General features: G+C 41.7%; 1 protein-coding gene across 4 annotated transcripts in view; it reads left to right on the top strand.

The window, feature by feature from the left end:
- Positions 1-14,069, top strand: part of LOC117487849 (serine/threonine-protein phosphatase 2B catalytic subunit alpha isoform) — an 84,854-nt gene that overhangs the window by 16,495 nt on the left and 54,290 nt on the right. The window contains exon 1 of one of the 4 annotated variants that reach the window (XM_034136571.1): positions 353-696. The exons of 1 other annotated variant lie outside the window; for it this stretch is intronic. In XM_034136571.1, coding sequence (XP_033992462.1) covers positions 654-696 — 43 coding nt within the window. In that variant the 5' untranslated portion in view covers positions 353-653. Of the gene's footprint in view, positions 1-352; positions 697-14,069 lie in introns of those variants that run through there. 2 more of the 4 variants (XM_034136570.1, XM_034136572.1) reach the window with 2 other exon arrangements.

The raw sequence follows: 14,069 nt of genomic DNA, 5'->3' as shown, positions 1-14,069 counted from the left end.
TGTCAGCCGCTTTTTCTCCCCTTTTACCGAGATTTTCTGCTGTATTTCTATTCCTAATTATCCTCTGTTTTCACTTTCATCAGTTTTTTTCTGGACAAAATAGGCTTCCATATATTTCCTAGTTCCAAATACATAGACCATGTTGTGCTTAATGTAATATAGTATCTGCTTTTGTGGACATATTACAGTAAACACGTTATTTGGTTTAGCATTGTTGATTCATATGTATTATGCTTACCCAGCTACAAATATTATACAAGTTATTAATACAGTTATTCACTCAAGGCCAGACTGACACAGAACACAGCCCTTCGATGAAAGTGAATGTACAGTTGCAGCTCTCCGCCAATATAAATCGTCGCTGTGATTTGGGGCGGGTCCTGCGGGTTAGCATGTTTGACTGCACACTGCGCTCAGACAACTTGATACAGAGTAACAGTAAATCAGACAGAGCAGCTCCTACAGCACCAGCAGTGAAATTGTAACCCTGTTGCAAGTATTTTTGGCCGCTGACAGGACCGAGTGAGATCACTGCGGTCTCTTTTCTCGGATAGACTCAAGAGTTGTTCGGCAGGAGCAACGCAGGGACCGTTTTCTCATTTCTGCTATATCTCAATATTATACCACACTGGAAATGTCCGAAAACAAGCCGAATGATGAACCGAAGTTATCTACGACGGACAGGGGTGGTGAAATGTAAGTGTCATTTTTCATGCCACAGCTCTGAGCAGCACTTGAAGAATTCACGCTCGTAGCAGCAGCAGAAATGTAGACGAAAATTGTTTGCTGGCCATGGAGGAAGAAGGGTGTTAGCCGAGCTATGACAGCAGCAGTAAACTAGGAAGTGAGGCTAACTCCACTTTGTGGACCAGAGCAATATTTTTTCTAGAAATGTGTCACATTCTGGCTGTCCGCTTGTCTGTACATGCACTGTTTTCATTATTGAGCCAGCAGTTTGCCAGATGCATGCTCGTTTGGTTCCTCACAGCGTTACAGTATGCATGCAGATATGGCACAAACAGTGCATTCAAACCTCTGGGCGATTTCCCCTCATGCATCACCAAGCATACTTTTTACCAGGGCTCCTTCTTTTCTTTTTTTACCATTGCATAATACTGCTGGATGTTGCCTATAACGTAGTATGATGGAGCTATCGTGTGCCTTCAGTGTTCATGCCATATGTGCTGCTTCTTCCTGCCTGTGCATTTTACAGGTCTGACATTCCACCTTTGCAGTGTACCATAATAATGCAGTAAAGATCATAATCAAGTGGACCTACCCCTCAGCAGGAGCAGTGCAGCCTGCCCAGTTTCATGTCATCTTATGTTGACACAAAACGCAGCACACTTAAAGTTGCAGTGTTAAAGCCAATGTCTGTTAGAATATGAGCACTATATGTCCTTCCAATTTATTATGCTGGAAGGCAAACCCAAAGCCTTCCCTTAGTTAGATTTAACATGACAGAATGTGTTTTTATGCTTGCTGGTTGTCATCCAGCAGCACTAGTTGCAATGCATTATCCTCGCCCCCTCCAGTACACCACAACAGGCATGTGCAGCCATCAGTTTGTGGAGGGAATCGTTGAGTAATTGTATTCAGGCTCAGATGCAAAGGTTCAACCAGTTGAAATGATTAGATCATTGACCATTAAACATCAATATTCTGCTGAGAAAGGCAGCGCTACAGTGTTCAAAAGCCCATGACTGGAATCATTGACTTTATTAAAGACAAGCCTGAGCTCTGCCTCGCGCTGTATCACATATTTATCATTGATTTCATTAGCTAGTGCCATTTGAAACTGAATTAATGTTCAACTAAATGACAAGTCTTCTCTGTAGCAAGTCCACAGCTAACCAGTTGTGTTGTGGCTACATTTTGCTCAGGAAAAGGGGTTCAGAGTCACAGCAGGTCTCTTCTGTGATGAATATTTCAAGAGATCATCCCCCTACAGTCTCCACCAACTTGAAGGCTAATGAAAAATAGATTTGACAAGTATGGGTTTTTTAAGAGATTTAACATTATCACTGGGAGACTTGGCCGGTCGTGTTGGATCTGAAGCTACTTTTCCCTTTGTCACGCTGAGGAGATGCCATCGTACTGCACCTCCTGACTGTATTCTCTGCTCTACACTCAGGGAAGCTCTGCTATTGGCTTAATCAGGTTAAAAAGAATCGATTTACCATTTAGAGACACTGTCAGGGAATCTTGAGAGCTCAGATTCTAGGGCTCAATCTCCAACCTGATGTTGAGATCAGCAAAGTAACTCGTTACAGTTTGGAGAAGTCTGTGTTTTGGTAATGCATCAGTATTATGACAACACAGACGCTGGCTGTGTACAAAGCACCTCTCCAAAATAACTGCAGGCTATAGGTGTGAAGTCATTTGTTTTCAGCTGCCTAGTTTGCCCTGCTACAGGGTGTCAGTCCAACTTAAGTGCTTTGCATCCACCTGTTTTCAGAAACATTATCATAATGCCGCTGAAAGCCTCTGCCGCAGAGTAATTACTCATAAGAGTGTAATCGGCTGAGGCAGGAGAAATTGCGTACTTTTCAGAAAGATGGATTGAAGCTGAAATATGAGCAATTTGGAACATGAAGCCGTTCTGTTTAATGAGCTCCATCAGGTGCATGTTAGCCAGTGATTTAATGAAAGGCTGCTCACACCGCTGTTGACTGTTGCATCTGGCTAAACAACGTTTAAACTAGGATTAAGTTACCCAAGCGACAATCCTGATATCATGACGTCTTTTGTCTTTTTCTTTTACTTTCCTAGATGAATTGATGAATCATTAGTTTTATAAATTGTATGACAATAGTGAAACATTTCCATCCAACTTTCTCCAAAGTGATGTCTATTAGTGTCTTGTTTCACTTTAATATGATATAAATCAGCAAATCTCTATATTGATGCAACATTTGGAGGATTCTCACATAAAACAATTATTTCAACAATTAATCGATTATTGAAACATTATTCTGTCAATTGCCTAATGGATTAGTTGACTCATTATTTCAGCTTTGTTGTCAATTAATCTTTGGTCCATGAATTGTCAGAATACAGTATAAAATTAAGAAAATAATTTCAGACCAAACCAAATTTTTTATTCACAATCCAAAACCCCCAAAATAGTTAGTTTAATACTAAATCTAATCAGGAAAACCAGATAAAAAAACTGTTTCCCCACACTTTTGCTTGAAAAGCAATCAAAATGGTATTATTGCATTTTTTCTATTACTATTTAACATTTGTATTTTCTTTGAAAATATAAATATTGCCAATACATTTTTTTTTGTACGACTGAATGTGGAAATCTTTCTCTGCATGTTTGTACCAAAGCAACCCTCAGTTATATATGAAATAAATCCACAGTTAGTAATATGGTCGTCATGGTGCGATCATGACAACCAGCATGCTCCAAAGCGAAACATGCTCAGTAATGGTGTTTTTCCGTCGCTGGGGAAGAAGCCGGGCCCCCGATGGTGGGTCCTCCTCTCTGAGTGGGGATGGATAACATCTGACATTTGACTTTTGAGGAGAGGCCCCCATGCTCAGACATGCGTGGGTCGGAGAGACGCTGGTGGTGACAGCGGCGCAATGCCAGCCACTGATCCCAGCAGGAGAGCCGGGTCATTTATAGAACAGAACATTAAGTAATGCCACATACTTGATCCCTGCCTTACATATGATCATCTGCATATCATTCTGCTTTATGTTCATACTGTGTGCCATCACCTGAGGTACAAAGACGGTGTAATAACGAGAGGTAACATTACCATTTGTCAGGATTTCCCTCAGGTAGTCATCGTCCTCACTAATATATCCTCATTAGCATTCATAAAACCCGTCATTAGCTTTATTTGCATGGCAATACGATTAAAGTTAAGCAATTTATAATAACTGCTGCGGCTGTTGAGATTTCAATCCAGTGCCAGTCGGCTGTGTCTGTAGTTTGGGAAGTTACAATTTCAGTGAAAAGTGTCTGTTATATTTTGGTGAAGTCAGAAGGTAATTGGTGTTACTAATCCTGGGCAAATCAAATTGTCAGTAGCTGCATCCTGAGTCTGTTTTTGCCACATCATTTATTCTTCTGCAAGACCGTCAATTAGAATGAAGATTGAAAAATGGCCATTATATACTGCTCTGTGAGATGAGGACAAAGCGCATAGATGATCAAACTGTCTTCATGCGATGTGCTGGCTGCCCGGAAATGTAAGCGTTCATCTGAGGATAGAAAGATTCTGATAACTGCAAAACACTGCATTAGATTGTTTTTGTATCTAATGGAGCAAATTGCTCTTCTCTGCGAGAGTTGCCTTATTTGATTTAGTAATGGTGAATACTCAGCATTTCTAGTCTATCAAATTATTGAATATATTGTTGTATATTTTCTGTAGCTTATTCCGTTTAGCTTTTAGAGTATTATGTTCTGCTTGTGAATGCCAGTACCGATTATGGTCAGTAGTTTTTTCTTTTTTTAAACAAAAATTCCCCAACATTTTTTTTTCCCCACCCTCTTATTTTGCTAATTTGCTGCATGTCTTTGTGGTATGTTATTATCACTGTGGGTTGGACAAAAGTAGCGATTTAACTGTCTTTTGGGGCTTCAGGCAATTGTGATTTGCATTTGCTGACATTTTATAGACAGAACTACTCTTTTATCCCTTTTTAAAAATAATGAATAATCCCTAGATAAATTCAAAACACTTAAACGGCTAATAACTCTGATGTATGCAGCTTTCAGATGCATACAGGCAGGTGAAAGTGACGATACTCTTCTTGTGCGTGGAAGAAGCAGCGTGGGTAATTGGAGCCTGTGATTGGTTGACCTGTGAACAGACAGTGCTTGATCTTCAGCACCAGAGCAGCTGCTTAAATAGCAAGCTGTCAATATCAGATCCAATGAAGTTTAATTATTTGAGGGAGTAAAAGTCATGAACACGATTATTATTAATTGTGCGGCAGAGTTTGCTGATTGGTCCATCCTTCAGCTGCCAGCCTTAATTGATTATCAGGTTTTTCTCTACAGGCTTCAATCTTGTCTTCAGTAATGGGCCCGCAGGATTCAGATTGAGTGTGTGTTGCTCTCTGTTTTTAAGTTTTCTGAAAAAAAAAAAGTCAGAGTAAGTCTTCAGGGAAGCCTTCTCCCTGCTTGCTGTCATGTCTGCTTGGTGTGTGAGGATCTGTATGCCGGTGGCTGGGGGGGCCGACACCTCCTCCTCAGCATCTTTTGACAGCGGTCCACTCAAGCATCTCGACCCGGAAATGTCGCCTTCAGCAGAAACTGTGAGTGACAAGAGGATAACCAAACAAGCCTGTCCTGTATCTGCTGTGACGCAGGACATTCTTTTTGCCGTGTTTGATATTATTATATTGAATCATGACCTGAACTCCCTGTGTTGTGATGCTCAGATACTGTGGTCTCTGAACCAGAGTAAGTGCACCTTTACCGCTCATTAGATTAAAGAGGAATTAGGCTCTGCTGTGGATTTAGGGCATGGCAAAGCAGCGGATTTGGACAGATTAAGCTCCATATAGGGGGATAAAGGCGGCTCTGCTCTGAGGTTGTAATCTGACTCCATGCATTAGCTGCTGCTCTTGCTAATTCATGTGAACAAATGGATGTTGGATCTTGTTTACCTACCTTGTCATTTTTAGACTTTTGCTAATCCTATGAGTACAGTTTGTGGATTTACAAGCATTTGAACTGTTCAAATCATCATAAGATGCCTTACATGCGCTCCTATCAACCACCAAAGTATAATTTTGCAGAAAAACAGATACGACGCATCAGTTTGCTAGAGACCACCATCGAGTTTGGTAGAAATCAACCTCCGTTTAAACAAACACTCAGCATATTAATGGATAGCAGACACCAACACACGGCCCTAATGTCCGCTACAGTGGATAACAAAAGTGATTTGGAATAGGGACAGAGCTCTGTGTCATTAGATCACAAATCAATCAATGCAGTGTCTACAACAGTGGTTCCCAAACTTTTTGTGCCCAAGGCACACCAAAGGACAAGTAAAAATCTCAAGGCACACCTATTGTGCAAAATAGCCCTTATAACACGTGTTATCACTCGTATCATGTAAAATATCTGTAAATGTGCATAATTATTTACTAATGCCAAATAAAATGTCACAAAGACAACTATATTACTCATGAAATATTTATTAACGAAATATTTCAGAAATTAATTTGAAACTTTATCAAATTAGGCTTCATCAAAGCAGCAACACACTCATTTAAACCAGACGGGTCACAAAATAAAAAATTGTGGAGGATCAGGCTTTGGTGGTCTGCTCCCATCTCGGCGCACAGCTGGGAGAAGAGGCGAGATTTCAGGGGCCTTGATTTGATGTAATTCACCATCTGCACAGCCTGATTCAGCACCTCAGTCAACTCCGGGGGCATGGTTTGGCAACTAATGCCTCTCTATGCAAAATGCAGTGGTTTGTCACGATATGTGGGTTTTGTGCTCTCACCTTAGCAATAAATCCTTTCACTCTCCCCGTCATGCTTGCCGCGCATCTGTGCAAAGACTGACGCACATATTCCAGGTCAGACTGTTCTCTTTTAAATAGTTATTAGTTACCCTGAATATTTCTTCTCCCGTAGTATGGCTTTCCATTTCTTTGCAAAAGAAAAACGTCTCTTTGATAGAGTCAGCATCAACATATCTGACGTTTGCCAGAAGTTGGGCAGCCCCACTTATGTCAGTAGATTCGTCTATTTGTAGGGAAAATCTGCCGCTCGCCTGCAGTGCCATAAGACAGGTAACTTTCATGATACGGTCTGCTGACAGTTTTTTTCCTCTTTTCTTTCGGTGGTGGGTTGTCGGCAGTCTGCACTGGTGGTTGGTGGTTTGCTCCGCACAAGAAAGCGCTCCATTTTCCCTCTTGCGTGTTTCTCTGTTTTAATGTTGTCCTTCAGCCTTCGATGTGTCACGGTCTTATAATTCCCACCTGCAACTGCGTTAACAGCGAAATATGGGGTTCTGTGAGGATTTTTTTTTGAAAGAATTGTTTTTAGGTATAGAGTTTGCCTCTGTATTGTGAAATGAGTGCATACAAAGTACTGATATAGTAAATTAAAAAATAATTATTTTTGTGTAGTTGTATATTGCAATAATAACGTATGGTTGTCACAAAATCCCACGGCACACCCGGACTTGCCTCACGGCACACCGTTTGGGAACCACTGGTCTACAACACATGTTACTGCATGATGGCAGCCAGCCCAGTGAGTGTGGGGGAGGAGAGGCTAACCCAGTGAACTGGGAGCAACTGGGGGGGGGGGGGGTTATTCGAGAGGCCAGTAGAGCACTAAATCTGCTTTCTCACCTCAAGCCACAAGAAATGGGACACAGTCTACACACTCATGTATGCATGCATGCACCTTAGCGAGAGCATGGGTCACTTTGAGTTAATTTAGGAAGTGGATTTATTTCAGAACTCACTTTTAGAAAAACCATCTGTCAAGGGACTGTTGCCAAATGTTGTTGAGAGCAAATGCTTTGTCAAGGGCTGTGAATCATTGGCTTTAACAGATTAATCGAGTAACTACTTGGTGAATGATGATTTGGTTCAGGAGTGTTTATTGTTGTTGCATAATTGGCTTTGTAAATTACATTCTGATTTGCAAATGTGAAATAAAAAGGAGGCTGTCATTATCGCTAAGGTGAATTGGAAAACGCAGCAGAATAATTCTGCAGGATGAAAAATCTATTTAATTTAGCTGTTTATGAAACGGACAAAAAAAATCTATTTACACATCTGATATCAAAAGCATTCCCTTCTTTTTTTACTGCGGAAATTCATGTGAAAGAACAATTAAAAAAATGCTTTATAAAAGTAGTCCAACTATGTTCCAATTTTGTCATCACAACATTACAAAAAAATATGGTTATTGCAACACAAGCAGTAGTGACAGTACCAATTTGACTGATAAGGATGCATAGATTTGACGTTTTATTTAATTTAGCAAAGTTTAGAATATGTGAATTTGTATATTTTGCATCCAATTTTCTTTCTGTAGGGATCCCTAACTTAAGGGATTTTTTGGTTGCAGTGCTTGTTTGTGAAATACAGCATCAGTTATTATAAAAAATTATTAGAAGATACACCCAGAAAGAAAATGACCCACTAACTAAAGCCACATTGTTTCATTCTTTTCAACCGATTAGTTCTGATACACCTGCATCATTTATAATCAATGCATGAGTGCAATGAACGGAACCTTAAAACCCCGAGCTTTATCATAAGCGGAGAAATGCACTCTGTTTACATTTTCATTTCCTGAATATTTATTTATCCCCAGCCCACAGGTATGCACACACACAGCCACCTCAAACCGCATGCTAAATGAGAAACCATTCTAGTGCCACTGAATAATGTGTTGTGCCTCCAGAATGAAACACAGTAATCTTGTTTTATTGAGGACAAATCTCCTCCAGTTTGAACAGTATTTTGCCTCCTGCTATACTTGACTCTATTACAAGGAGGAGGTTTCTTGTGGTGAAAGCATACCTGTCTGCTCAATGGGAGGCTTGTCTTAGTGCATTTGGACAAGCCCGTGCATGCTGCTGGGTGACAGAAGCAAACATAGACACACACACTCCTGTCTTGTGCCAGGCGGTGGTTTGTATTTAAATATGGGTAAAATGAGTAAAGCCATCTGCGGGCGTCCTGTAAATAGTAGATTAGTAAACAGAGAAAAGTCACCACAGCGGGGGGGGGGGGGATGTTGTAACTCTTGTGTTGGCTCATTGACTCAGTGCATGTAACGGGGGGTGGAAGGGGGGGGGTGACATGGGCAATATCTCATGGTAACTGTCTAGTCGAGATTGCCTCTTCTCTGCTATCATGCCGGCATCGGTACTTGTTGACACACACACACACATTGAACATGTTCCTATGAAGAAGTGATGAATATGCAGATTTCTTTCATTTTCAGTAGGCAGGCATGTTTGTAAGGGAACATCGAAGACACACACAACCTAAACACTTCATCCGGCATCATGGCTATGAGGGAGTATGTCATAATCAGTGATATTACAAGCATTAACAAAGTTGTCTTCAGGTTGTAATGCAGTACATTTCAGCTTTATTTTGGCGAATTTGGACGATGGCTGAAGCTTAGGCACAGAGAACAGAAGGAGCCAACATGGCATTGCACGGTGCATTCAGACAATTTGCTGAGTGTTTTTTGCAAACTCACAGGCTTCATAGCATATTCAGCATTTGTAGGTTTTTAATATAAACCAGCAGACCTTTTTGAAGTGTGGGACACGTATTGAATATTGTGTGTACCAGCTTGCCGGTTGTTTGCCGCTCTATGAAAGAACACAGTGGAGAGTTCACCTTTTTTATTAACCACTTCATCATTTGAGCTGCGGCTTGGGAAATGAATCTACTGCCGGACAGATTTAATCAGACAAGGAGAAAGATCATGTTGTACACACGGCTCCTTTTAATTATCAGACCAATCAATACTTTTAATCAAGTGTCATGGATATACTTCATTAAAGCCTCGACGAACAGTGGGGGCAACAATAAGGAAAATTGAACCACTTTGCTGTCTCGAACAATATGATTTAGCATCTTAGAAAAATACATATATTTTGCCCTTGAGTTCTGCATGGAGCCTTTTAAAAAAATAAGGTGTTTTTATTCTTAACTTCTCAGCTCCATTAAGCAAATGAACAAAATTGAGCTTAATTGGTGAGAGCCTTAATTACAGATGGGTAAATTACTGAATGTATGCCACCTTGTTCCCCTCTGTTTATCCACTGCTCTGCGAAAAGACAACCCTGGGGTACTTTTCCTTTCTTTCAGGTGTCGTTAGCTGACTAGCTAAAGCACCCAGTGTGTGGACGCGAGAGAAACTCCAGCTATACAAATACAGCTGGAGGTGAGTCGAGGCCCCAAGGTTTATTTACACTCATTCACACGCGTTAATTATAGACCACCTGGCTGAAAGTGAACCCCCGTATTCCACGTGGTGTTGAATTTGGTTGGTGTCTGCTTGTCGAAGTCTAACATTGGAAAAAAACCTCTTTCATTGGATGTCAGCTTGTTCTATAATTGACTTGACAGGATGTTGTTTTGGTGATTAGTATTTGTGTGGACAAGACAGCACTTCCTGATGTTGGATAACATTTATTTTTTAGTAATCAGGCCTTCCATTTAAAAATGCATTGAAGTTTAGGATAGGGTTATTTTTTATTATAGGGAATTCTGCATTAGACCTGCCAATGTGTCGTAAGGCAACCAAGCAGAAAGGGGTTAAGTTTTCCCCGAGCTGATGATGGCAGGCCTCTCAGTCACTGCTGCCCACGTGGAGAGGAGAGAGAGGGGGACGCTGCCTGGCCCACTCACTCAAAACACTCTGCAGAGGTTGACCACAGGCAGAGAGTCGTGACTGAGGTGTGTGTGGGGGTGGACATACTGTAGAGGTGGCATGTATTTGTTACCATGTTTTGTCTCTTGTATCAGGCCCCAGGGTCAACTTAAAAAGGACATTTGATACTGGCAGTTGGCCCTTAGTAATATTTTCTCTGCTGTAGTCTGCTAAATGTATCTCGGTTAAAGTAAGAATTAATTTATATTAGAGTATTTCCCCTAGTGTTTGTCCGAATACCTAAAGAAGAAAGCAGAATGACAGTGTTTCAACAAGTAAAAGCTCAAGACTTACACACTGCCTCATTGCTAACCAGCTGAACTTAAAATCATTCTGAGCATTTTGCTAAAGGATATCTTAAAAATAACTTAATGTCTCTGCAAGGATTTAACCTTATCTTAGCAGCAGTGTGACATGTGGGGGTGAAGAGTTTGGTCCACTGTTGCCAGGCGGAGGGAAGCACGCTGAAATTGCAAACTGATATCTCATCAGTCTGAGTTCACACCGTGCCTCTGTTAGCCAGATTGTGGAGAGGTTAGTGTGTCCCATGGCTCCGATTGATTTTGTGCCTGTCCAAACTACGCCAGGGAGTCATATATTACAATGACCAATCATTTGAGCTTTATTGCTGCCCCGCTCCCCATCAGACCATTAGGAGTCAAGGCAGTGACTCCTATTGTATCTTTTTGATGTCAAATGGGCCTGCCACTGATGAGCAGTTGCATTTGGCTCTATTGATTGTATGCAGAGATCCTGTTTCTCAGTAGAATGTAGTTGATGGACGAGCTATCATTGTTGTGCATGCTCATACATGTGTTTGTGTGTATATACGTGCGACGATGACTCAAAACAATGTCGACCTCAAAGGAAGTAGTAGGAACCTCCCATACCAGGGATTCTGAATGTTATTTGTTCAAATCTTACTTAAAACTGAACCATGAAACCAAGCTAATCTCCACTCTGTGTTAATTGCCGTTGTCACACCCAAGTCCTACACACACACACATGCTCGCTAGCTGTTGTGTTTTTTGGCAGCTTGTTCATTGCTTTGCCATATTATGTAGGCCTTTTTTATAGTGGCCCAGCCCCCACAGAAACTGGCAAGGTTTTTGGAGTGACACACCAGCTCACTGGCACACAGTCACTGCTGTGAACACAAGTACGGGTATGTCCATGACACAGTCTAAAGAAGACTAAGGAGTGCCATTTCTTTGACAGCTTTTCTACTCGGCCAGACGGTTACTTAAAGTCAGCACAGTATTTTTTCACTCAGTATAAAAATACTGCAAACTGACTACTTTCTCTGTCTGTCCCTGTTCTGTCATGTATTCCAGCTTCCAACATCCAAGAACATATTGCTTGTCTTTTTCTTCTAGCTGCGGTTCAGCCATCCCTGCTTTCAACCATGACTACAATACTTCCTGTCTCCACTGTCTGCCTTTCATTCAGCATGTCTCTTTACTCCTTTTTGCACACTCACTTGCTCACGCTGCTGCCCGACTGTGTCAGGCCCAAGTTGTAAGACCGACACACCCATAATGCTTTAGCCTCATCTCCCTGTATAGAACGTAATCCGATCCCCATGGCGGAATGTGGCAAGCCTTTGGGACGGCCAAATCGAGGTACCAATCTGCCCGTCAGCCGGCAGATAGTGTATCTCCAAGTGATTTTTAAGCCAGCTCTTCAGCAGCAAATTGGCAAGACTCTAATCGATTTAGCATTCCCTCCCCACCAGACCAAATTCACGCTTTATTTCAATTTCAGACTCCTCCTGATATTAACGTTGGCAGACAGACAGTAGATCCAATCCATTTTATTTCTTTTTAGATGTAAGAATTGGTGGAGTACTTTTTATTTTGTAAACTAAGAAGGCAGAGACTTTTTTTTCAGTCAAACAGATGGTGTATGTAGTACAGGGCTATTCACTTCCACATAAGGATGCAGCCCTGCATGAGATGTCTTTATAAAGCATATCTGCTTTTGATACAAATCAGCAAACATCCATGACAAAGAGCAGCGTATTGTTTTATGTTTGTAAAAAGGAAAGGTTTAACCCTATTTAAATACAGTTATTCAATTCAAAATGTCCTGCATGTTCAGTCATTATACATTTATAATGGTGACTAAAATGTAATTCTAATAAATGAGGCACCATGTGAGGCAAAGCGGAGGAGTGTACAAAGTGGGAATGTCTTAAAAAGTTCACAGAAGTAAAGACCTTCAAAGAAGTTGATTATCGGGTCTGTATATAAAAAGATGTGCATGTGCAGAAGGCCTTTGACCACAGCAGAGGAGAGTCTGGGAGACGAGGATCCCTTCAGGCAGTCAAGCTGTCAAGTGTCCCTCTCTGACTCCTCAACCTACTCACTGACCTGATCCTGGAGGACGCATGACCTTTGTAGCAGGCCTGTGTGTCCCTGAAGGGATCAAGGGCACGACCTAAGCAGTCCTCTACAGCTTGACCCACACTACCCAGCAGCACCTAGAGCTTAATAGAGGCCCCGGCCCTTACTTACACCTCTTATCTTTGATTGGACGCAGAGATGGCTTTTCAAATGTGTTGCTTTGACTGCCTTTAATCTCAAAGCTTCTAGGAAAGCCTGCACAGATGGTGCCTTCAGCATAATACTCTGCTAGTGAATTTTAAAAGTGCTTTCTCTGCAATACGGAGGTCAGGCCAGCGGCAGAGAAGGATGATTTACTTTAAAGCCACTTTTAGCCCAGAAGGGTTGCATAATACAGTAGCAGCTACTTCAGGGGTTCCGTCACAGCTTCTCCTGATACACAGAGCTCCTCCAGGGGGCCGCGAATGGTCAGACAAGGAGTGTGTGATGGATGTGGAGTTATATCCCATGCTGACTCAGAAATCCTTTGGTCTTTATAGAAGTAATTCCTTTGTTGCCCTCCCTCATATTCGAGCCCAGTATCGTTTTTTTTGCTTTTCTTTCTTGGCAGTCATGTCTACCTGCTGGCAGGAGAACCCACCACACCCGCACAGTCATGGCCTAGATACAGAGATGGGCCTGAGAGGTGGGTGTGGGCAAGGGGGGGGAAATAAGTGAATGCAAAGGAAGGGGACTCTTAGGGGCCTTGTTGTCTTGGCAAGAGGTGGGAGGAGGTGTCTGACTGCGCCATCACATTGCCTCACCACCTGTCCCTCAGAAGAACCACAGTCAGTCTGCCAGAAATGAAATCTCAGCCATGGGTCTCCATGACACAAGCTAGCAATGCCAGAAAGTTGATCGTTGCAATATTCAATGTCTTATTATACTCAAATTCCAATCCCTTGTTACCTTTTTTTTTTTTAAATTAGATATTTGTAGCTTCGTATGACATTTCTGACCCTCCCTTGTCCTTTTGACACAGCATTGAGGAATGCCATTTCACATATGTGATGGGGCTATTCTAGTTTGCTTAAGAGGGTTTGCCCCAGTTCACATATGACTGTGATAGTAGCGGGGAGGTATTCCCTTTCATGTCGAGCAGGTAACCTCCCCAGCTGAGAGACGTGTAAGGGAAGAGGGTTAATTAATGATGAGGAATGTTATCTAAAGTTCAGGTAGTGGTTTATTTGGGTCAGGCGGAAGTCTTGTGTGCTCCATTTACCGATTGTAGGTGCAAATATAGACTGGCCTTCCCCTCTGTATGCGTCTAGTAATTGCATT

This window comes from Trematomus bernacchii, unplaced genomic scaffold, assembly GCF_902827165.1.
Source record: "Trematomus bernacchii unplaced genomic scaffold, fTreBer1.1, whole genome shotgun sequence".
NCBI lineage: Eukaryota > Metazoa > Chordata > Actinopteri > Perciformes > Nototheniidae > Trematomus > Trematomus bernacchii.
Note: the sequence above shows the minus strand (reverse complement) of the source record. Positions and strands in the feature narration are given on the sequence as shown.